This window comes from Neolamprologus multifasciatus, chromosome 23 (assembly GCF_963576455.1).
Source record: "Neolamprologus multifasciatus chromosome 23, fNeoMul1.2, whole genome shotgun sequence".
Lineage (NCBI taxonomy): Eukaryota > Metazoa > Chordata > Actinopteri > Cichliformes > Cichlidae > Neolamprologus > Neolamprologus multifasciatus.
Genome location: NC_140460.1, coordinates 8056764 through 8079689, shown reverse-complemented (window position 1 = coordinate 8079689; position 22926 = coordinate 8056764). Strand labels below are relative to the sequence as shown.

Genomic DNA, 22926 nt, shown 5'->3' with positions numbered 1-22926 from the left:
GAGAACTGTGAGAGGCAAACGAGGCAAATGACAAAAATGTTAAAATACCACACTTGTATAAATTGATTTTTATTGCTTGTTTGGACCACCTTCTTCTATGATCTGATTCTTTTTCTCTTCCCTGACAGCTATATTCAACATCCTTTCCCCAAAATATCCACTATCTGTCCAAACCTCCGTCCTACCTCTCTAACTTTGTCTCTAAACCAGTATACCTCGGCTGTCCCTGTGATGTACTCTTTTCTGATCTTGTCCATCCTGTTCACTCACAATGAGGATCTTCAGCTCAACCATACATCATAGCAAGTGTCACCACCATCTTGTAAACCCTCCCTTTCAATCTTGCTGCTATCCTTCTGTCACAAATGATACCTGTCTCCACTCTCTCCATCCTTCCTCATACAGTACCAGCTTCTTTTCTTGGCACCCTGTTATATGCTTTCTCTAGAGCTACAAACACACTCACAAAGCAAACATTGTATCTGTAGTGCTCTTTCTTTAAGAAAGTGCTCTCTGTTTAGTCAATCAATACAAATCCTTTTCTCCTTCCAAGCCTCCAAGTACTTCTGTCTTTGCTAACCTCTTTCTTTAAAGACTTTCTTGTACTTCCTATTTCACCACCAAGTTTTCTTGTCCTCTGTCATTCTCAGTGATCCACATGTTTGTTTTTGACAAACATTTTACACCAGATGTCCTTCCTGATGTAACCCCCAACTGTGTGGGCTTGAGACCAGCAGGTTAGTGTTTCAACACCGAAGGTTCGCCAAACCAGATACAGAGGAGTAGAAGGAGAAAAGCATGTAAGTGCAGGTACAAGGTTACAGGACATGCTGAAAAATAAATCTGAACTGTAAGCAGTCTGAACAACACTACCACATGAAGAAGGTTAAAAATCAGATGGCAAGTGGTGATGAGAGACAGTTTTAAATACTGCCACTGGCTGGAGATGGGAAGCAGTTATGCCTGCCTGGATCCTCCTTGGAGCATGCCCAGGAGGAGACAAAGAGCAGGTAAGTCTGGAACTGCAACAACAAACTGAGGCCATGATGTGTTGTTTTAAAATGTCCAGCATCCTGTTCAGTTTATCCATTAGGCTGATTTTACTTTAAAGTGACCATCCCATTTAATATGTCAATAAATTATTATTTGGCCTTGTTAACCAAGTCTACTGATTAGTGCCAGTGTTACCTGTAAATGACCCAAATTATTTATCTTATTGATATTTTTCAAACAGTTAAATCCCTGAACGAATTATACCTTATAATATAGATTAGACTCTTATTTTGAAATTCGGAACGGGCAATTTCCGGGAAGGAAGATCGTACTGCTACTGCTTATCATAGAAACGGTTAATGAGAAAGTTACCGTTTTCCATCCATCTTTAAATTAGCATCTAGCTGGAAGGCGAACAGGTATGTTTGTTTGTTGTACTTGTTGTTTACATTTCGGACAATTTGTAAATGTATTACTTGATTGTTAATAAGTTTATGAGTGATCTAGCAGGCTGATGCTAGCACCTCCTGTGCCTTTTCTGTGAATTAATTAGCATAACGGAAACGTGAATCAATCTATCAAGTGACTGTTTATTTTGTTTTATGTCATGTTTACAGCTTTTACGATGTGTCTATGGTAACTTGTGAATAAATGGGTTGGAACACCCCACCATGGTCCATCTGTAATGATCATTGAGTGCATCGTCTGAATAAAGTCAGGCTAGAATGCTACATTACCTAAAAATTCCCCAGTGTTATCCAGCCATCCAAACATCCAACAAAGTCAGTTTTAAAAACAAAAATAAAACAGGGTGTAAATGGCCAGAATACCAAATTCAAAGCTTCAAGGCTTCTGTCAAAAAAAAGCAGCATTTCTGATCTACATATAGCAACTGTGAGCCACTGTTAAATAAATAGTATTGATTTTGGCAGCTTCAATTTAAACAATTAAATGCAGGAGAGCTTTGTGTAGTTTTAGACCTTTGCAGAGTTGGTGCATTTCAAAACACACCTAAACACACCTGCCAGTGGAAATTCCATCTCTGTTAAGCAACCTGAGCCGACACCTCTATTTATGTGTGGCTGTCACACATAGATCAAAGTAAGAGAGTAGATGGAGAGAATGTGCCAGGGTTAAAGAGCCTGTTATTAATACATACACGTGTCAAACTACGGAGTCAAAGGGAAGTAGTGACGCGAAGAGCATGTGTGAGATCAAGAAATGTTGACTGTTGTGCAGCTATTAGCCTGAAGCATGAGGATTAAACTTTTAGATCCAAACCATATTTTAGCTATCACTCTAATAGACATTCTCCGATGGATAAATATAACACATATGTATTTCATTTCCTAGAACACAGGAAACAGGAAGTTCCAGACAGGAAGATAGCGTGATGGTCTTTATCCCGGGTTGAGTGCCCAATCCAAAAATATAAAGTGGTCGGATGTTGTGAGCAGACCTCTCCAACCAAGAAAAGAAAACTGTGCTTCTCATTTTCTCTTCATATTTATATCCATTTTATGGTTTGTTGTGACCTAAAACTAGAATTTCATGAAGCTAGAATCACATACAGTCCCTAATTTGTTCCTTAATCCAGTTGTGGTATAACTATTTAGAATGTGAACAGGAACAGGAAGCATTAATGTGCATCCCACCCCCTCAGAATGAGATTATCTCTCGCTTTGTGCCATCTATTCATTTTTCCACCTCCACCCACATAGCCTCATGATTCTTAGCTCTGCAGCAGTCCTTAATATCATCCCACTCGTGGATGTAAGCATGCACGGAACTGTCTTAACTGGTTAACGTCTACTTCTTTTCGCATTCAGCTGTATTGAAATCTTTTTCACTTCTTCGTTTATCTTTACAGTTTTCCACCCCTCTGTTTTTGTTCACCCGCTGTGGCTCAAGCTAACACTCAGAAAACTACCGGTGTTAAAGTTTTGTTAGTTCACAGCGGTCACCACACCCCACATCTTTCTCCTTCTCAGCCTCACTCTTTTCCTGTGGAAATGGGATCGTTTAGTAAGAGAGGAGATAAGCTGAGTGGATGAGCTGAGTGAAGGCCTTTTGTGTAAAGTGTGACGCACACAGAGCTCCTTTTTCCTGACAGCACCCTTGTGCTCTGCTAGAGGAGGGTTCACAGGTCAGATTAAGATTTTCTTTTCATTTATCCTCCTGTCCGTCTCTGTTGTCTTTCCCCTTGACTCTGACATCTGCATTCAGTATCTCTAATGAAATATCTTCATGATTGCAGGGCTGCAGATAGACTGCCGTCTCGCTATCACTCCCACTGATGCCCTTTTGATCTCCAGTGCATAGTCTGTCGAGGGAGGACGATGTTTCCTCAACACCTTTATCTGCCCTCGCCATTTTCTGAACTTATCTCACACTCCCCTGTATCCTCTCTCCATCACTCATACAGTCGCTCTTGCCTTCCCATATTTTTCATAATATTTTTAATTTCTACAAGGTAATTTTCCTCCTTGACTAAGGAGCAGTTTCTTCATAAATAATAACTGGACTGGAATTCTCAATCTTGCTTCGTGGTCATGGTCTTGAAACAGGGGGTGGGAAGTGAACTTCGACATGCTGCATACTGAACCTTTGCCAGCTAATTTAAAAAAAAAGAGAGAGAGAGAGAAAAGGATCTTGACAATATAATAGATTTTCATAGAGATTTTGAGAGGTTGCATTCTCACACCACTTTGAGTCCATCCATCCATCCATCCATCCATATTCTCCTGCTGATCCGGGGCCAGGTCGCGGGGGCAGCAGCCCAAGCAGAGAAGCCCAGACCTCCCTCTCCCCAGCCACCTGCTCCAACCCAGGCCAGCCGAGAGATATAATCTCTCTAGCATGTTCTGGGTCTGCCCCGGGGCCTCCTCCCGGTGGGACATGCCCGGAAAACCTCACCCGGGAGGCGCCCAGGAGGCATCCTTGTCAGATGCCCGAACCACCTCAACTGGCTCCTTTCGATGTGGAGGAGCATTTCCGCCGCTTGTATTCGCGATCTCATTCTTTTGGTCACTACCCACAGCTCGTGACCATAGGTGAGGGTAGGGGCGTAGATCGACCGGTAAATTGAGAGCTTCCCTTTTACACTCAGCTCTCTCTTCACCACAACGGACCGGTACAGCGTCCGCACCAATCCGTCTGTCGATCTCCCACTCCCTTCTCCCATCACTCGTGAACAAGACCCAGAGATACTTAAACTCCTCCACTTGGGGCAGGAACTCGTCCCTGACCTGGAGTGGGCACTCCACCCTTTTCCGGCTGAGGACCATTGCCTCTGATTTGGAGGTGCTGATTCTCATTCCCACCGCTTCACACTCAGCTGTGAACCATTCCAAGGCGAGCTGGAGGCCATCACCCGATGAAGCCAACAGAACCACATCATCCGCAAAAAGCAGAGATGAGATCCTGAGACCACCCAAGTGAAAGCCTTCCGCCACTTTGCTACGCCTATAAATTCTGTCCATAAAAATTGTGAACAGAATTGGTAACAAAGGGCAGCCCTGGCGGAGCCCATCACCCAGCAGGAACGAGTCCGACTTATTGCCAGCTATGCGGACCGAGCTCTTGCAACGGTTGTATAAGGACTGAATGGCCCGTAGCAATGGGCCAGACAACCCATACTCCCAGAGCACCCCCCACAGGACCCAAGGGACACGGTCGAATGCCTTCTCCAAGTCCAAAAAAAAATGTAGACTGGTTGGACAAACTCCCATGCACCCTCAAGTATCCATCCTTTTTTGTAAGCTAGCAGGGTTTTTACAGCGGATAAAATGGTGCAAAAAGCAATACAGCTGAAAGTGAAAGAAAGTCTGAAGATAAGCAGTTTCCTCCTGTTTCTCTCTGTGCTGTGCTAAGCCACCACTGGCTTTAATGAACAGTTTGCTTTAGTGAGGGGACAGGTATGGTTGTTTCTAATAAAAAAATAATGTTTCCTCATTACCATACACTATAACCAGCCTAATGTACAGGATAGTCCACAACTTTAAAGTCACTAACAGGTGCACCAAATCTTAGGGATCCTGGTGTTCATGTTATTGTCATACATACCACCCACCTAAGCGCCACTGCAGACCAAACACACCCCGATAGCAGTCCTGCATTGCAGAAGGACAATACTTCCCATCATACTGCTCAAGAGCATCTCCAGGAACACAACAAAAATAGCTCATCCTGACACAAGACGCCAGAGGTTCTAATTGAACTGCCTGAATAAACCTGATGCGATATGAACATGTGTTCATATCTCAGAGTCTAGAGTCCATATTCATGCTTATGTGTGACATTTGAACTTTCTCATTGATGAGGAGATATGTCCAGGTCAAAACAGCTGTTTATCAGCAAGTGTGTGTCAGTTTTGATGTTAACTTGTCATTCTTTTGGTTGAATTATATGTTCCCATGCGTGGCATGCCAGTATCATTCTTTCCCTGCTTCTGATGCCCACCCATCTGTGTAAAATCTCCCTCTCCTTGTCCTTGTCTTTGCCCTCCTTTTCCATCTGCCCCTTCTCTTTATTCACACAGGAATGTGTAATATGTGGATCAGTAGACGGGGTGTGTAATATTCCCGCTGAGCACCGGAGAGAAGGCCAGACGAGGGAGAGGTGGTGAAAAACAACCCCTCTGCCACCTCGACTTATGTATCCCTCATCACCTCGCTCCCTGATCCTGTGATCATCTAGCAGCACCAACTTTTATTGCCTTTTTCCTCCATGCAATCAAAGTCACAGACAGGTAACGCTGTACAGCAAAATACACAAATGGTCTTTTTTTTGACCAAGAGTATCTGCTCCAGAGACTGAATGTGTTTTACCATTTCATCCACGAAATCACTTTAAAATTGAAACGGGATGTGTTTTTGATTTACCGGAAGATAACAAAGGGCAGGACTTCGGGAAACAGGGATTTATAGAGCGATAGGATGGAGGAGAATGCTAAGAAGGAGCAGTTGTTGGCTTATTGAGTGGATCGTTATGGTCAGAACACACCTCAGGTCTGAATTTCTTTTCTTTTTTTTTATTAAGTTACACATAGGCAGTGTGGAGCAATTGGAAGTATAGACTTACCATGCAGGCCTTGCAGTCCCATGACTGAGAGGGGGAAACTAAAGGAGGGGGATGCTAGAAATGAAAACGTAATTTCTTCACAGTTTGGCAGCCGTGCAGATAAAGAAGAAGTGAGAGAGAGCAAAGAGGTACGAATAAATGAGGCACAGAACTGGGAGCAGAGCGTGCAGCTGAAAAGCTTGGCATGTGTTTCTGATAAATTATCACTCACCTTTGAAAATACACCTCACATATTTTACCCGTACAAGGCTAGATGGTGTTTGATGCATGTATATTTGTGCACAAACGACTTCGGCAGGAGGCCAGTTTTAGATTTTCTTCTTTTGTGAAATTTAGACCAAGTCTGTTTTGTGAGGTGTTCTTTGGACTTCTCAAGCCCTGCTAAAATTACAATGACTACATGAGCCACAGTGCAACTATTAAAGTTTTAACATAGGAGTATGTTGATGTACTTAAACTCTAAAGATAGAGAAGTTAAAGTATGACAGAAGTTTCATTTCACATAAACTACTCCCCAAAAGCTTGGGATCACTTAGGGATGTCCTTGATTTTTAAACAAAAACAGATTTGTGTTCATAAGATATATTCAAATTGATTGAATATGTTACCAATGACAGTTATAATTGATTTAACCATTTCTCATAAATAACAAGGATGCTAATGGAATATCCATTTAGACTAACAGAGCTCTATTTTCAATATTAATCACATGATCCAGTGCCATGCCCTGTTACCTGATGAAAGTTATTATGTAGAAAGTATAACAGGTCTTCATTAAAAAAGAAAAAAAATAGTAGTGCAAAGTAGCATAACTGAAAACTGTTGTCATGATTAAATAATCCAATTGATTTGGTTAGCTGTGGATTAGTAATTGACCAATAAAAATAAAGGTTCTTGTCATGAAATGCAATGTGAAGAGTAAAGCACATGAATTCAGACTACAGAGGCTTATTTGATGAAACGGCAAGCCAGCAGATTATCTGGCTGATAAAGTCCAACTTAAGTCCAAAACAGTAAATATACATACTGACAGGAGGCCAATCGGGGAGGAGTGGAAATACCTGGATGACAGAAAACAGCTGGAACGAATCAAAGACAACAGTGGAAGTAAAACAAAATACGAGACTCAAATGACTGTCAAAAGCAACAGGAAGTACCAAACAGACATAATCTAATAGAGACTTGACATGATACAGGAAGACACTAGGCTACTAAAACACCAAGCATCAAAAATAGAAATAATTGAATATCTGAATATTTAAATAGAGATGTATATATTACATGCACTGACAAAATATACATAGAATGTGTGCTATGCTTTCTGTACCACAGCTTTTGCACCATGACAACGAGACAAATTCCTTGTTTCAGAATACTAAAGATATGAAAGTCAGGGTTCAAAACTCAGGACCACGGAGTTGGCAGTTCTTGGATATAAAGGTTATAAACTGAAGAGTTCATACACAGGCATGTACTACTCTCTGCATGTACTGCATGCATTAAATGTTGGCTGTTTCCCATCAAAAACAGTTTTTATTTCTTTCAAAATAAAAAAAAACGGATTTAACGTCATTTATTCTTGAGCTGTAGAACTCAGATAATTCAGACATTTTAGTAGCTAAATACACTGATTCTTTAATCAGCAAGGCAGATAACATAATTGCTAATAAAGTTGCTAACGCAACTAATCAACTTTTTAACGTGATCTTGCATTAGTTATTAATTATTCCATTAATGATTTGTGACAAATGATTCCATTTTTCATTTTTTGTCCTTTACTATCTTTTTAATGTTAAATTACACAAACGGTTGAAACTCATGAAAAGTTGTATAAAATCCCAAAATTTGGAGACGTTGTGTAGTTCCCGTTTAACATTCTAACTGTGACATTTGATCCGGAGAAGGTGAAAGGTCATAGATAAACAGGGGTAAATGTCAAACAGGGTAACTTTAGTTTAACTAATGGCCTACCAAACAAAAACGCTTTGACAGTGAGCTGACCACAGCTCATCCCAAACAGTAATCTGTGGGTCATGGCTCCCCTTCCCTTATCTCAAATCATAAACCACAGAAGCAATTTAGACACAATAACTCATCCACATGAATGAGTTATTTGGGGGGCTCTGAGATTTACTCTCACTTAATCAGATAAGGATAAAAAAAAAACCTCACAGCCTCCTCTGGAACTTTCAACATCTTTACTGATTTAGAAAACAGCCAAGCACACCAATGAAGCGCTGTTACTGGGTGAAATCATGAGTTCTGCATATGTCCACAACCTCAGCCACCATTAAAATATCCTTACAGTAAATATGCAGGTGGAAGTCCAAGATGTAGACCCTTTAAAAGACTAAGAAAAAATGTAGCCATAAAATGATATCTGTTTGCCTGTCTTAGACTATCACAACACACTATGGTATAGCACTTTTGGCAAGGTTGGGCTATGAATGATTTCACAGAGTTTTCCTGGTAGTGTGATACTGCTCACCAATGGCAAGGTCAGAGAACGAGTGCAGCGTTTTCCCTACAAAACACAAAATACAGAGAAAGGTTTATAGATGTAATGCTAGAGCGGCTATAAATAACGGAATTCTGGCATTTGTGATCCTTTGGTCTGTACTTATGTCAATATGAAGAATTATGATGTCACTTTAAAATAACAGCAAAATATAAATAAAGCATTAGGAGTAAAATTACTTACAATGCAGAAAGGCACTTGCATAGCATTATAACTGAAGCAATAATATGTTAGTTGTAGTTTTGTTGTGTGAGATGGGGCTGATTCTAATTAAATTAACATATGTTAAATCATGAAGTCTGCATAGTTATATCTTTTAAATTTGTTGCTTTTACTCCATAATTGGTTGAAATATTGCGTATGTACTGGTGGGTGGGGGTTTTTTTGTATCAAGTATCATAAATAATCAAAATAATATCTACAGTTGTGAAATGAGTCTGAAGTAATATGAAATAGTAACGCGCATAAAACTGTAAAATACATTAAATGAACTGTGAGGTTCCACAGCTGCTATTGTGCTTTCTTCTGATTTGAAGATCAGGTCACTGATTTATTAGATTTGTTTTGATTTCAATTCTTACGCTTGTTATTTTATTGTTCTGTAATCGAGACAATGAATTTCTTTTTATGCCTTTTATTTCAAAAAGCAAGCCTGTAATAATTAATTGCATGAGATGATCACAATGTAAGTGTGGACTTCCCAAAGTTTGGGATAAAATTCACCAGTCATGCAACAGGAATTCTGTCTTGGCTGAAGAAAATGTGTCTGTCTGATGCACTCCTCCGGGTATCTGTTTAGTCTCAGTCTAAGCAATCTGGCATGATGATGATGAACTCTTACACACTGAAGGGTCAGATGTATCAGCGTAATGACGGTTACTGAAACACGCATCATGATTCCGGCTAACTTGGTGAATGTTTTGTCACCGTAACTGATGAAAACATTTATGGTAATCTTGCATCCTCGAATCTTTTAGATGGCCTTCTTCAGACCGGAAAGTTCCCTCGACGTACAGTAAGTTCTGTAAAACTATGTGAGTTCAAACTTCTGTGTTTACTCTGTTCGCATTTTTCTTGTCATAATATTAGCCAAGGCCCTTTAGGAAAACTTACTGTGACTTCTTTCCTTAGTTTTCTGACCCCATTTTACCCCCCAGTGTTCAGAGGATGGGACAGGGAGACAACGTACTGCTGTTGTTTCAGTTCCAAGTTCATCTCATGGTATTCATTTGCCCGTCTGGTCCTTATTACGTGCACTCGCTTTGGCCTGCAAGGTTTATTATATTGTTGTGTTTTAGTAAGATGGCTTTAAGTAAATTGGAACTAAATGACATTTGCGTGACTGTGTGTATATAAGACCACAATCAGAAACCCTTCTCTCCCTCCCAGCGCCCAGCCTCCTCCACCTCCCAGTGGAGCCCATCTTCTCTTCATCATTAATAACAACGGACACTTCTCAGAAACTGGAGAGCCACATTTCTATCCCTCTCCATCTCATCCTTTCTTTCTCTACTTCTCTTTAATGGCGTGAGAGGGTGCTTGAGTTAAGTTTCAGTGTTGGGAAAGCTTGCTTGTGCCAGATCGAATTTAACACTGAGCTAGTCTCGGAGGTTTCAGAGAAGGAGCAGCGAGAAGAGACTGTTTGGAAATTGCAGCACAAACTTCACAAAACACAAAAAGACATAGTGTAAGTGAAGCCAGAGAAACGCGGAGGGGTGAATACGAGCGAGGTTTTCCCAGGCTCTGAGTGTCAGAAGTAACAAAGTTCTGGTCTTCACCACAAACACGGGAACCGCAAACACATGCAACAAACAGAAACAAAAAGAAACAAAACTATTCAAACACTGGTAATAAAAGAAAAAGAAAAACAATAAGTAAGTAATATAAAAGTGTTTCTAAGAAATAGTTTGATTGCGTGCAAGTTCTGCCGAGGATAAAAGTGCAAATGTCTTGTTAAACAGAGCCGCTTAGGTCACTAGGGTGGTGAACTTTTGAGGTCTTTACACAGCGGCTAGTTTCATCTACGGTCTGAGTGGTTTGGCAAGTAACCGTTGTGTGTGTTTTCTTGAGTATTCATATCAACAGGAACCATCAAGCAGCTATTAATGGTCTAATTACACAAACAGACTGATGCTGCAATATTTACAGTGGAGTGAACTTACACAACACCCTCACACGTTTTAAAGGAATGTGCAGTGACAGCTCCTCCTACTATAATTAGGCCATAAACAGAAGGATTACCAGACCCAATTAAAAGTAAACCTCAGTTTCTGTCCGCACATTCTCCAGCTGCTCTGTGGCAACCCGCAATTCAGACAGGAAACACTTAGTGTACGAATACTAGAAGCCAAGTAGTTTCATGTGTCGTGGATGTTCTCACAAACGAGGAACCCTATCTGCTGTGTGTAAAACGTCTCGCATGCAAGACATGTTCAGACACAGGCCTGTTTTTAATGGTGCAGTTGAAGTTCGGGTGGAGTTTGATTGATGTTTATGCATGTAGAAATGCATGTATTTACATGTATTTAATTGGAGAAAAGGTCCCACGTTAGAAGGCAGTTGTTTACCCAGTCAACATTACGGTTTTTAGTTGAGCAGCTAGACAAGCTAGGTTGTGCAAATGATACCAGTACAGTCATGCAAACATGGCACCACACACTTTTCAGCTCTAAGAGTTTAGATATCATGTTATAAGCGTGTGAATGGTTTTAAATATAAGGATATATCAGGGTCTCACATCACTGAGGAGGAATTTTGGTCTACCTTTGTTTACAAGGTTGCTTCAGTTCACTGTCGTCTGTTGTAAGATTCTGCCACAGTGTTTCAGTCGGGTCTGGACCGACCGCTGCCATTGTTCTGTTGCATGATGTAGTTTGTGCCACGCTTTAGCTGTCAAACAGATGGTTCACATTTGATTCTAGTATTGTTTGTTATACAGAGGAGCTAATGGTCGATTCAGTGAATGCAAGGTGCCCAAGTCCTGTGGCTGCGAAACAATCTCAAAACCTCAACCATTCACCATAACTCTTTACCAACTGCTCACAGTTCAATAAGGAGAGATCATTAGAAGAAACTGGACATGAGTTATGATGTACAGAATTCATTTTGAGGTATTTGGTTGTTAGACCCCAATGGCCCAGAACAGCAGAACAGAATCTCAGTGGTGATAGAGATTAGGGCAGGATTACCCGGAGTCTAGATGCCGGCGGTGGAGATGAAGATGGAGGCTTGAATGGAGCCTGAGTGATGAGAGGCGGTGATAGGGAGGAGGTGGTTGTACGGTGCTGACTCCAAGAAAGAATGACAGATGGGTAATGAGATTTAAAGTACGCAGAGTGAAGGCTGATTGGCCTAAAGAAGGCTGGCAGAAAACTGATTGGACTAGACCAGGGGTGTCGAACTCCAAGCCTCAAGGGCCGGTGTCCTGCAGGTTTTAGATATCACCCTGGGTCAACACACCTGAATCAAATGAATAGTTCATTACCAGCTTCTGGAGAACTTCAAGACATGTTGAGGAGGTAATCTAGTCATTTAAATCAGCTGTGTTGGATCAAGGATGCATCTAGAACCTGCAGGACACCGGCCCTCCCAGCAAAACCCTTGGGGATTTGCTGAGATAGGCACCCCCGGGAAGATTCCAGCAACTGTCTTTAATTTTTTTTTTTTCTGCTTGTGAATAATTATTCTCTCTATAGAATGTTTGGAAATGGCCTTATTACCCTTCCCAAATTGATGGGAAACTAAAGTTTCCAAAGTTAATTGCCAGTGGCTTTCCTCCTTGGCATCATGTTAACACACACCTGAATCTTCCAGACCAGCAAACTTCCAAACCCTCTGTGTTTGTAGAGGTGTTCGAGCTTATGAAAAGTTAGTCAAGTGCATATGCTTATTAGCACCTGTCTGCTTTCTACATACCTTCTTACTTCCTATGAAGGTAGCAATTGTATACTTAGTTTGTACGAAGTACTTCTGTATTTCGGCTCAGTGTTTGTTAAATAAATAATGGCGCAGTGTAATATGTCATGTGTCTGAGGTTGCTAATACCAGATAAATTATATCCTCATACCCAAAAACAAGAGGACTGAAATAGGGTGTACTTTCATTTTAACATGACTGTATAATCAGATACAGTTTAAATGAACTTAAGATGAGCTTAAGATGTTATTTACTGAGACTGACATTAGATTTTTATCATTAAACAGCACAGACACCACATGTTAACAGAGAGACAGCTAGTTTAACGAGGTCCATAGAAAAACGCCTCAACATCTGATCATCTTTCATGCGGGGCCTGTGGAAAAATGTGGTTTAACCGAATTCATTGCTGGATCAATAACTATAAGCAGTATTGTCCCTGAGACAGTGGAACATCTCCAAACCACATTTCCACCATTGTGCTTCACAGCTGGTATGAAAAGGTTATTGTCTGCCTTTGCCTGAGACAAAGATATATGCTGTTACTGCAGCCAAAAACCTTTGTCTTTGATTCATCTGTCTACAGTTCACTTTTCCAAACAGCCGGATCTTTGGCTGTATGTTCATTGTCAAACTTTGGTTTCGCTCTCATGCTCTCTAAGGTTTTTCCTGGCATGCCTCCCATGCCGGTCAAATGTGTCACTTTCAGACACATGATCTTTGACACCAACAGATGCGGTTTTACCTGCATGATGATGAATTTGTATTTCTTTTTACATTGCAAAAGGCCTGCTTTTATGTTTTTGGGGGCATGCCAGTCATGGACAAATTGGCAGTCATTTGAAATTTCCACTACTTTTAGATAATTTTCTTTACATTGGAAAGAGTTATTCTATTATATTTTAGGACATATTTTTTGGCCAAATCTTAGGTATTTTTAGCCTCCTTTTTTCTGAATGTCTTACAGCATGATGGCACCACCCACTTCGCTAGACAAGACCCACAGCAGTTTAAACAAAATAAGACTTCTACTTGTGAATTATTGCCACCTAATGTGGAACCCAATCTCCATCCATTTTCTTCTACTTATCCTTTTTTTTAAAAATTGTTTATTTTATTTTATTTTCACTTGCTACACACGGGACAGACATGACTAGGGGAAAGAAAAGGGAGAAAGAAAGAGGGAAAGAAAAACAGCGGGAAAGAGGAACGGTGATAAAGGGCAAAAAACAAAAACCAACAAAACAAACAGACAAAAAATACATATCAATCACCTGGATTACCTGTTAAGAAAGAAAAAAGAGAAAACAAGCAAAAAAAGAGAGCAATAACAACATCATCGCGATGATCAATGTGAATATAATAGTAAATACTAAATATTGAATATTATTGTGCAGCACGTAACACTGACAGCGCACAGTGTGCTTTGAGGTAGCAGCCAAAAAGGGTTTAGTTTGTGTCTGTGAGCACCCGTGTGTACACCTGTGAGCATGAACACGCTTGTATTTAAAAGGTTCCTTCATGTAATGATCTGCTAGAGGGTGTGGGGGGCCATAGCCCCGTCCTCCAGGGCATGAAGCAGGTATGGAGGAGATCCAGGCTCTAGACATCCAGAGGCCCTCAGAGCACAAGAGACCAAGGAAGACCAACGGAGGGGCAGCCGCGCCACTCTCCCAGAAAGAGGGCCCCAGATGGGGGGTCACTCAGCAGCCGCGGAGCAGAAGCCAGGGGGGTTGCAGTGACGTGCCCGTGAGCTCCGCCAGCAGCCAGCTGCGCCAGAGTGACCGAGCCCTAGGACGAGAGGCCGAGGGCACTCCACCCCCGAAGTGGCCCGAGCGAGCCCCAGGCTCCAGGCCCCGACAAGCAGCCACCAGGAGTGAGCCGGTGCGCACCTGGACGCCCATCCCCGGACACAAAGAACCACCAATGCACCGATGTCTGAGGACGTCTGCCACTGGCAGGGGAAGTGGTGGAGGGAGATAGGCCTCCATACCTTGAAGGGCCTGAGATGTCCCCAGAGAGGTGGCGTCTGATACCCGACCTGACATATAGACACAGATACAAACATCCATTCCCACCCTCATGCTCTCATATGCAATTACTCAGCACTCACCCGACGTGGAGACAGACATAAATAGACACTGTACACACAATCACACTCCAGAAGCATACTCTATACCCCAGGTCTAGGTACCCTTGCCCCTGGAGGGGGAAACTGCACCCAGACCCAGGTAGTGTTACCCTCTTCCCTGGGGTGGAGAGAAGCAGACCCCTCCCCCCTCCCCCCCTTCTACTTATCCAATTCAGGGTCACAGGGAGGGCTGGAGTCTGTACCAGCTGTCTGTGGTGAGAGGATGGGTATACTCTCAATGGATCATCAATCTGTTTACGGCTAATAGAGGGGCCAATTAAGAATCACCACTCAACCTAAAATGCATGTCTTTGGGCTGTGGGTGGAAGCCAGAGTACTGAGAGAGAACCCACAGGGGCACAGGGACAACCCAGGAACTCCTTGTCGTGAAGTGACAGTGCTAACCACCATGTCAACTTAATGTGGAAACCTTGATTATAATTTTCAGGATTTCAAGGTTTGATAAATGTAGGGGTGTAGTCCATGTATTTTTAATATATATAATAATAAATTATAAAAAATGTTACAAGCACTGTTTCAACATTTAAAAATGTCCTCAGATATGAAAAAGTTATCCTCTCCTGTTTGAACATATTTTTTCACATCACAGAAGATAACTGTTGAGAAATATCACAGATGTTTTATCTTAAAAAATACTTTTGCTGGAGTATGTGTTTGCCATATGTTATACTTCAGTTGACAGGAACAGTAAGTAAATGATTTGCAGTACGGTTAAATGTCTCACAATACAATTGTCATCAGGCAGTCAGACAAACAAATGTCAAAATGATTTACACAATTTAAATAGACAGTTTGTCTGGAGAAGCATTTTGCTCAGACAGTTTGTTGCTATCTTGTTTTATGGCAGCTGCAAGAAAAAGGCAGTGACATTCAGTGTTTAAATCACCCTGAGCCATGAGATTCAACAGACTTACTGCAGATCGCATTCATATTTCACCTTGCCGGTCAAGCTGTATAAATGGTGCTTCTGTGAATAAATATAAAAAAAAAAAAAAATCAAACACACTCTCTCCTGGGAGCTTGGCCCAGATTCTGCTTGAGTTTAGCTGCTCTCCTTGTCAGAGCTACGTTTCCCAGCTCCAAGGCCCCTGCTTCTGTCTCTCTGTGTGTCTCTGTGCTTCTGCGTTTGCTTCTCTTCCTTTATGTAAGAGCCATGAGAGCTCCAACTGAGTCCTGCATATAGAAACTACGTGTCCGTATGTGAATGAAGGATTGTGGGTTGGTGACCAATGCTGTTGCAAAACGGGGTAAAGGAAACAGGACGTTACCCAGCTGGATCTGGGCCCTAACCTGGACACACTCAGCATAAACCTTCAGATTCCTCGAAATGGACACATGCTGTTCTCTGTCAATCCTTAGCAAAAGCATCCACCCTTCTTTCTCTCTAACTTTCGGGTCCACGTCTTATTTCCTAAATTTCTTATTTCCATCATTGTTGTGCTGAAAAATGAAGCATTCGCCAATCAGATGCTTTCCAGATTGTATTACACTATGGATAAAAATCTGACAGTACATTTCTGTGTTCATAATTCCATCAACACCACTGGCTGAAACACAAGCCCCAAACAATTACAGAACCTCGGCTATGTTTTGCAGATAGATGCTCACTGTTGTACCTCTCTTCTAAACATTTCTGTAAATACTGATGACAAAAATTTCACATTTAGATTCATCACTCGATCAGTCCTGTTGTCTCAAATTTTAAGTGCAGTTCTTGTGTAATCTGACAATCTCAGTCATTTCTTCCCGTTTCTCTTCATTAGGAATGGCTTCCTGACAGCCATCCTTCAAGGGAGATGATGAGACTTCAGCAATGGATGGATCAGCTGAAGAGCCAGATGCATATGTCAGGTCCTGTGTCAAGTAGATTAGTCACTCTTTTGTAAGGACATGACTTTCTTCTCTTTTTTGTTTGGCCTGCAACTATTTCTTTTTTCTTCCACTCATTAAGTTTTCTCAAAATTTTCAAGGACACATTGCAAGTCATGCTAAAGTATATCAAGCTTTCAGCTTAAATCTCGTTGGTAATCATCTTGTTGGTGCAAAAGTACTGTTTTATGCCTGTCACACTGTTTAATCTTTTCTATTTAATGAAGATTTATGTTAGATAAATGGGAAGAACCGCCTGTGTTAAGTGCCTTAACCACTAAAAAATGAAAAATAAAAATCTGAAAATGGTTAGGTACAAGGACTTCACTGGAATTTTTTTTTTCAAGAAGTAGAAAATGTCCAAAGAAAACTCCAGAAAGCCTGGAGAACTGTTGCTCAAGACCACTTAGAAAAATATTCCAAGAAAATCTTGCTGCTTAGAAGAAATATATAAAGAAATGAAAGGTGGGTCAAGAGTTTTACACAGTACTGTTGAAATTTTCAACTAATTTTCAAGAGATTTGGTTTGTGACAAATGCTAGACATATGTTCACAATAAGAGGTTAAAAAATGAGGGTTTTTCCTGTCTCCAGCATTTCAGCGAGTCATCTGCTTGGTCATGTCAAAGTTTGAGTTGAAATGAGAGACGCAGACAATTTATTTGGCTTCAAACTTTTTCTCTATGCTGTGGTCCCTGAATGAGTTCCAACTTTTGACTTACAAAGGAAGTTCATCTGAACAATGCTGCTGTTCAGTTTTTTTCAGACACAAGTTCAGCCCCGTTTGTGGTCACTCATACGTCGTCTCACCCTCCAACTGCACAGTCACCATTTTAACACTGGCACCAAGGGAACTATGCAGTATTCACCAACAGGTATAGAAACAACAACATCAGAACAATAGGTATCTCCACTCAGACACGACTTGTATCAAACTAGAAGTCAAGCAAAGAAATTGAAACAAGGTTTTTTCCAGAATGTCTCATCTTTTCAAGCTAATGCAACATCTCTGCTTGTATAATCTGGGCCTCTCTGAGAACCTATACTGATGTATCATTGAAGTAGTGTTTGAATAACAGTAATGCCTTCATCCCAGCCACGTCAGCTCGCACCAGGCACTGACGGTTGGTACAAATTTGGCCTTTACTCAATGTTGTGCTAGTGTCATTAAACACAAAGCTCCAGATTAGGACCACTTGACACATACAGCAATGTAGCTAGTTGAGAAATATAATTTTATTGGATTTTACTGATATATTGCCTTACTTAAAATGTTAATCTTTGTCTGACATATACTTGTGTTAGCCTAATTTTAGTGTCCCAGAATATTACTACATATTAAAAGGAGGATTATTTATTGTAATAAATTAAATTCAACACATTGGCGTCTGTTCAAAACTTGAAAACTGCTTCATTAAGTTATATTGTCCTGCTGCTGCTCCGCTGCTTTTCAAACAGAATGCGTTTTAATCTGCTTAAGATGACAGGAAAATCCATTTTTTCCCCTTTCCCAAATAAAAACATATGTTTTCAGAAATGAACCTCCTCAAAGAATGCTCATTGTGTCCAACAAGAATATAAGTCTCTCGACATCCTAGTTGAAAAAGTAAAGGGACATAGCTCACAAAGAATTGGGTGCCAAGTCCATGCAGCATCCACATGAGTGAATAACAAAGACAACACAGAATGATAAGTAATCATCTCAGTACAGTTCAGCCTACCAAAATATGGATGTTTGGTCACATTCAGACATGCTGGATACCTTTTGGTGTCATTTTTGAACATGTAGGGTTAGTCATGATAATCCTACATGTCATGATAATTTCCTAAACTTAATCAGCTAGTTGTCATTTAGTTCTGATGCCTAAATCCCCTTGTTTAAAGTAATGACAACTGTTTTTCCTGACAAGAATAATACCTTTATAACCGTCAGTGGTGGGATGTAGCTCAGGACGGAGCAGGTCATCTACTAATCCCAAGGTTGGTGGCACTTCATTATGTTATGTTGTCCTCTGCTGCTTTTACTTTTCTGAATCTGCCTCTTGCTTGCAAAAACACTTTAGGGAAGGGCAGCACTAGAAGGTTCTATCACCGGATGAGACACCGTCTGTATTGTGCTATATGTTTTGTTGAATATTCTGTTAAAATAGCAACAATGAATGCTAAGCTAAAAAATATATATTTATGGGTGTTGAGGACCCAAACAGTTGAGGGCAGCCACAGACAGAGACAGAAAAAGTGACAGACAATAGATAATAGACAGAGACCTGAGGGGAGGAGTTGGGTCACAGCAGGAAGCCAAGACAGACAGACAGACCACTTCGACCAGATAATGTAGGTCTGCCCTTTCTCTGCCCTCTTCAGCAGCAACAGCCATAAACAACTCTTTACCTTTTATCCCACTGCTCTCTGCTCTACCTGTTAACCCATGAGCTCTAACACATAATCTTCCATCGTGATCTCTGACCTTTTCTCTTTAAAGGTCATGGTCAGTGTCCTGCCGTTTGTCTCCACTCATTTTGTTTTTATTTCTTTAACTTTTCTTCACGCTCCGCGGGGACTCTTACAAAACATCATTTTATTTATGACATTCTGATACAAACGTTTGTAACCCCCAATCCATCCCAAGATTCTTGCTTAACCAAATCTTTCATTAAAGGTTGCTGGGAAATGAGCAACACAACGTCACAGGGAGACAGAGGGGATTGCTGTTGATGCACCACTTACGTTCGCAATCTCAACAGAGATTGAAACCAGATGTCAGGAAGACAAGAAGTGGGAGTAAGGAGGAGGAGGAGGAGGAGGAGGAGTTAAAGGACCAGCGCTGAAGGTAGATGAAGGGCAGGAGGAAGAAATAACAATGTGTAACCCGTGAGTGGCCTGTTTTCAGTCTCGAATACCATCTGCATCCTTGAGGAAAGCAAGGGCGGGAGATCAAGGGAGAGAAATCTGCCGCACTTCATAAATCTGCACATTTTCCAGGTTTTAATAATTTTGTAGTTTCATAACATGAAACTTCAGATCCTTTGAACAGTTGTTACCACACATCCCATCGTTTTAACAAATTATCTCCCTTAGTTTAGCTCTTCTTCCTCTTGTTTACACCATCTCTTCTTTGCTTTGTTGATTTGGCTTGGTTTCTATTTTCTTTTCGCTGCAAAGACAACAGCGTGCATGTAAGAGAGCTGATGTTCATGTAACTCGTTCAGCACAACAACACACTGCAGATGTGATTCCTGGCTTTTGTGGACTAGAATATTTTCATCTTGGGAATTAAATGTTTTTTCTGTGGAAAACAAGCCACCTAATGATGGCTAAATCTTTTAGATGATGACATAAATAAGGTAGTCAGGCTTTGGATACTACTACAGTTTTACATGGAAACATACAAACGACTGACCTTCCAGTAAAAAAGACTGCCTGTGGGATAAGCTGCTTTTCAAATAGAATGCTTTTTAATCTGCTTAAGATGACAGGAAAATCCCTTTTTTTCCCCCTTTCCCAAATAAAAACATACGTGTTCAGAAATGAACCTCCTCAAAGAATGCTCAGTGAGTCCAACAAGAAGATAAGTCTCTCGACCACAAAGTTTCCATCCTCCTAGTTGAAAAAGTAAAGTGACATGCCACAGTAAAGTGGCATCCACACGACTGAATAACTAATACAACACAGAATGATAAGTAATCATCTCAGTACAGTTCAGCCTACCAAAATATGGATGTTTGGTCACATTCAGACATGCTGGATACCTTTTGGTGTCATTTTTGAACATGTAGGGTTAGTCATGATAATCCTACATGTCATGATAATTTCCTAAACTTAATCAGCTAGTTGTCATTTAGTTCTGATGCCTAAATCCCCTTGTTTAAAGTAATGACAACTCTTTCTCCAGACAAGAATAATATCTTTATAACCATCAGTGGTGGGATGTAGCTCTCTACAGAGCAGGTCATCTACTAATCCCAAGGTTGGTGGCTGCTCCAATCTGCATGCCAAATGCCAATAATACTAACCCCAAGTTGCTCTCCAGTGCATGTACGGGAGCCTCAATGTGTGTGAATGTTACCAAAAAAAAGCACTTGTGTAGAAAAAGCATGAATGAGTGAATGAGGCAAGTTGTATAAAATGCTTTGAGTGCTCAGGTAGAGTAGAACAGCGCTATATAAGAACCAGTTTATTTACTGGTGTCCCTAAAGACACATTGTGTATATAAAAGAACATCAGACTTGCTCATTATCTATATGATGAGCGACAAGATTAATCAAACATTTTGCAGGCTTGCTTACCATAAAATTACTTGCCTATTACACAGTTAGTAATAAGCAAGCAAGTTGAAGCTCTGTAAAAAAAATTTAAACAGCCAAAAATCATTTTCCCATCAACAACAAAGATAAGACGCATCTGTAAAGGGACGTCAGCAACAGCTGGGTTTTACTCTGTCTATAGAAAATGTTTATTTTTAAAACCATGGGCAGTTTGGATTTGTAAGAATTTCTTGATGAACAGTGATTTTTAGATTTGTGAAACATTCAGAGTAATCATAATATGGAATCTGACCAGTTGCTTAAATTCTTGATTTAATTTAATTTATTGACCTTTATTATTATTATTATGTATTTATTTTTATTTTATTTTCAGTTGTTAGAGATGGGACAGACATGACTGGGGGATAAGAAAGAAAGAAAGAAAATAGAAAAACAGAGGGGAAGAGGGACAGTTAGAAAGGGCACTTAAAAATCACCTGGATCACCTGTTGAGAGAAGAAAAAACAAAAGAGAAAACAAGCAAAAAGAGAGCAACATAATAAACACAACACCATTTATCACTTTAAGTTAAGGCCCAACCACCGGGCCATGGACCGGTTCCGGTCCGTGAGTCGTTTGGTACCGGGCCGCGAGAGTTGAGGCTCGGGTGTGAAATATATGGTTTTCAGGGTTTTTATCGGTTTTCATCGTTATTTTTTTTAATCGTTTTTATCGTAAACTCGGTTTCGGTCTTTTCCCGTGCGTTATGAATAAGTCTTTTTTGGGTGCCGGTACTGGTTTTTATTTTGTTGTATTCATCCGCGACACCTTGGAGGCCAGTCCAATATTGGCGCACGAAAGGTTGGGGACCGCTGCTTTAAGTAATAATTTTTTTAAATGGCACATTGGCGGTTATTTTTCCTAAAACCAACTGAAATGTCTCGTGTAGACATGCGTGTTTTGCTTTAAAATGTAGCTGGGTTGGGTTGCAAAATAACAATACACACATAAGTACACAGAGAGAAGAATGTGTGAAGAATGCACAAAAGAGACGAGACATGCTATTGTTCCAGCACAAACAGAGCAATTAACAACATCCTGTTTGTGTCAGGAAGAAATAGTGCGGTTTAACTTTTAGGGGGGGGAAGAAAACAATTGAAATAACAATTATCTCGAAGTACATTCTCATTTGTTTACAATAATTACTACTATATAATTATGCCTATCAATTTGACAGCAATCATGCTACTGCTCCTGACATACATGTTGCAGGGTAAGTATTAACAGCAAAACACAGAAGGTAATAAAATTCACATTTGGAAAGTATGTCTACTTAATAATATGTCAGCCTGTCAGCAGTTATGGCATCAGAGGATAAGACTATTTTTTCTCACTTAGAAATCAAGTCGTTCAACATGTGAAGGCAATAAAGACATCATTGACATTGTCTCTCAGAGAGGCCATAAAACACTCATCGACAGTTATTGTTCAGGCTCTCAGAGGAGACATTATCTTGTTGCTCTGGAGGCCTCAGAAAGACAACAAACCCCCATTTGGCTGTGGACAGTTTACAACCCTGTACCACACCTCAGGATTTCTTTAGCTGTGTTCAATTAAAGTCTTCTGCAGGGATGGGGAATGTGCAGTGAAAATGGTGTCTCTTTTATCTTTCACTGTTTGACTCACTCTGTTTTATTACGTGTAGCATCTGCACACGTCAGGGGGCATATGCAAGTGTCCTGTCCTTGTGGTTGAACTATTTCTTGTAACTCAGATACGTAAGCTGTGGTTTAGTAGTTAGGGGGTGGTGGTGGGGGGTGGTGGTGGGGGGGACTGTCAATTGGCCACCGCAATCCTGCAATTATTTACCCTGGCAGTTACTACGAGGCATACGTGTATATGAAAAAACAAAAAAACTTTACATCAAAAACATTTGGAACCCCTTTGAGCAAACAGTGATTCAGTCTTAATCACACATGTCGGGAGAGTCATCTCAAAAAACTTCACCAATTTTCGGAGAAATTCAAAAATGACTGTTTAGCCAAGCTATGAATAACAATCAAGCAAACATACTCATGCATGTGTGAGACCAGATATTCATCAGTGTTAGAGGACCTGTGGGAGCTTTCCCAATTCTGTCCCAGTCTAGTGCAT

General features: G+C 40.7%; 1 protein-coding gene across 2 annotated transcripts; it reads left to right on the top strand.

Moving 5' to 3' along the window:
* The first annotated feature begins 515 nt into the window (after window positions 1-515).
* On the top strand, window positions 516-21672 carry LOC146490946 (uncharacterized). 2 transcript variants are annotated; one of them, XR_014872278.1, is made up of 3 exons: window positions 516-1412; window positions 5534-5743; window positions 16424-21672. XR_014872278.1 is itself a non-coding variant. In XM_085150591.1 (2 exons), exon 2 carries the CDS (start codon window positions 14093-14095, stop codon window positions 14489-14491), a length of 399 nt encoding a protein of 132 aa, XP_085006717.1. In that variant the 5' UTR covers window positions 516-1412; window positions 5534-14092; the 3' UTR covers window positions 14492-16417. The 2 variants fall into 2 exon arrangements, 1 of the variants encoding a protein (XP_085006717.1); XM_085150591.1 differs by lacking the exon at window positions 16424-21672 and having other exon boundaries at window positions 5534-16417.
* The last annotated feature ends 1254 nt before the right edge of the window (window positions 21673-22926 follow it).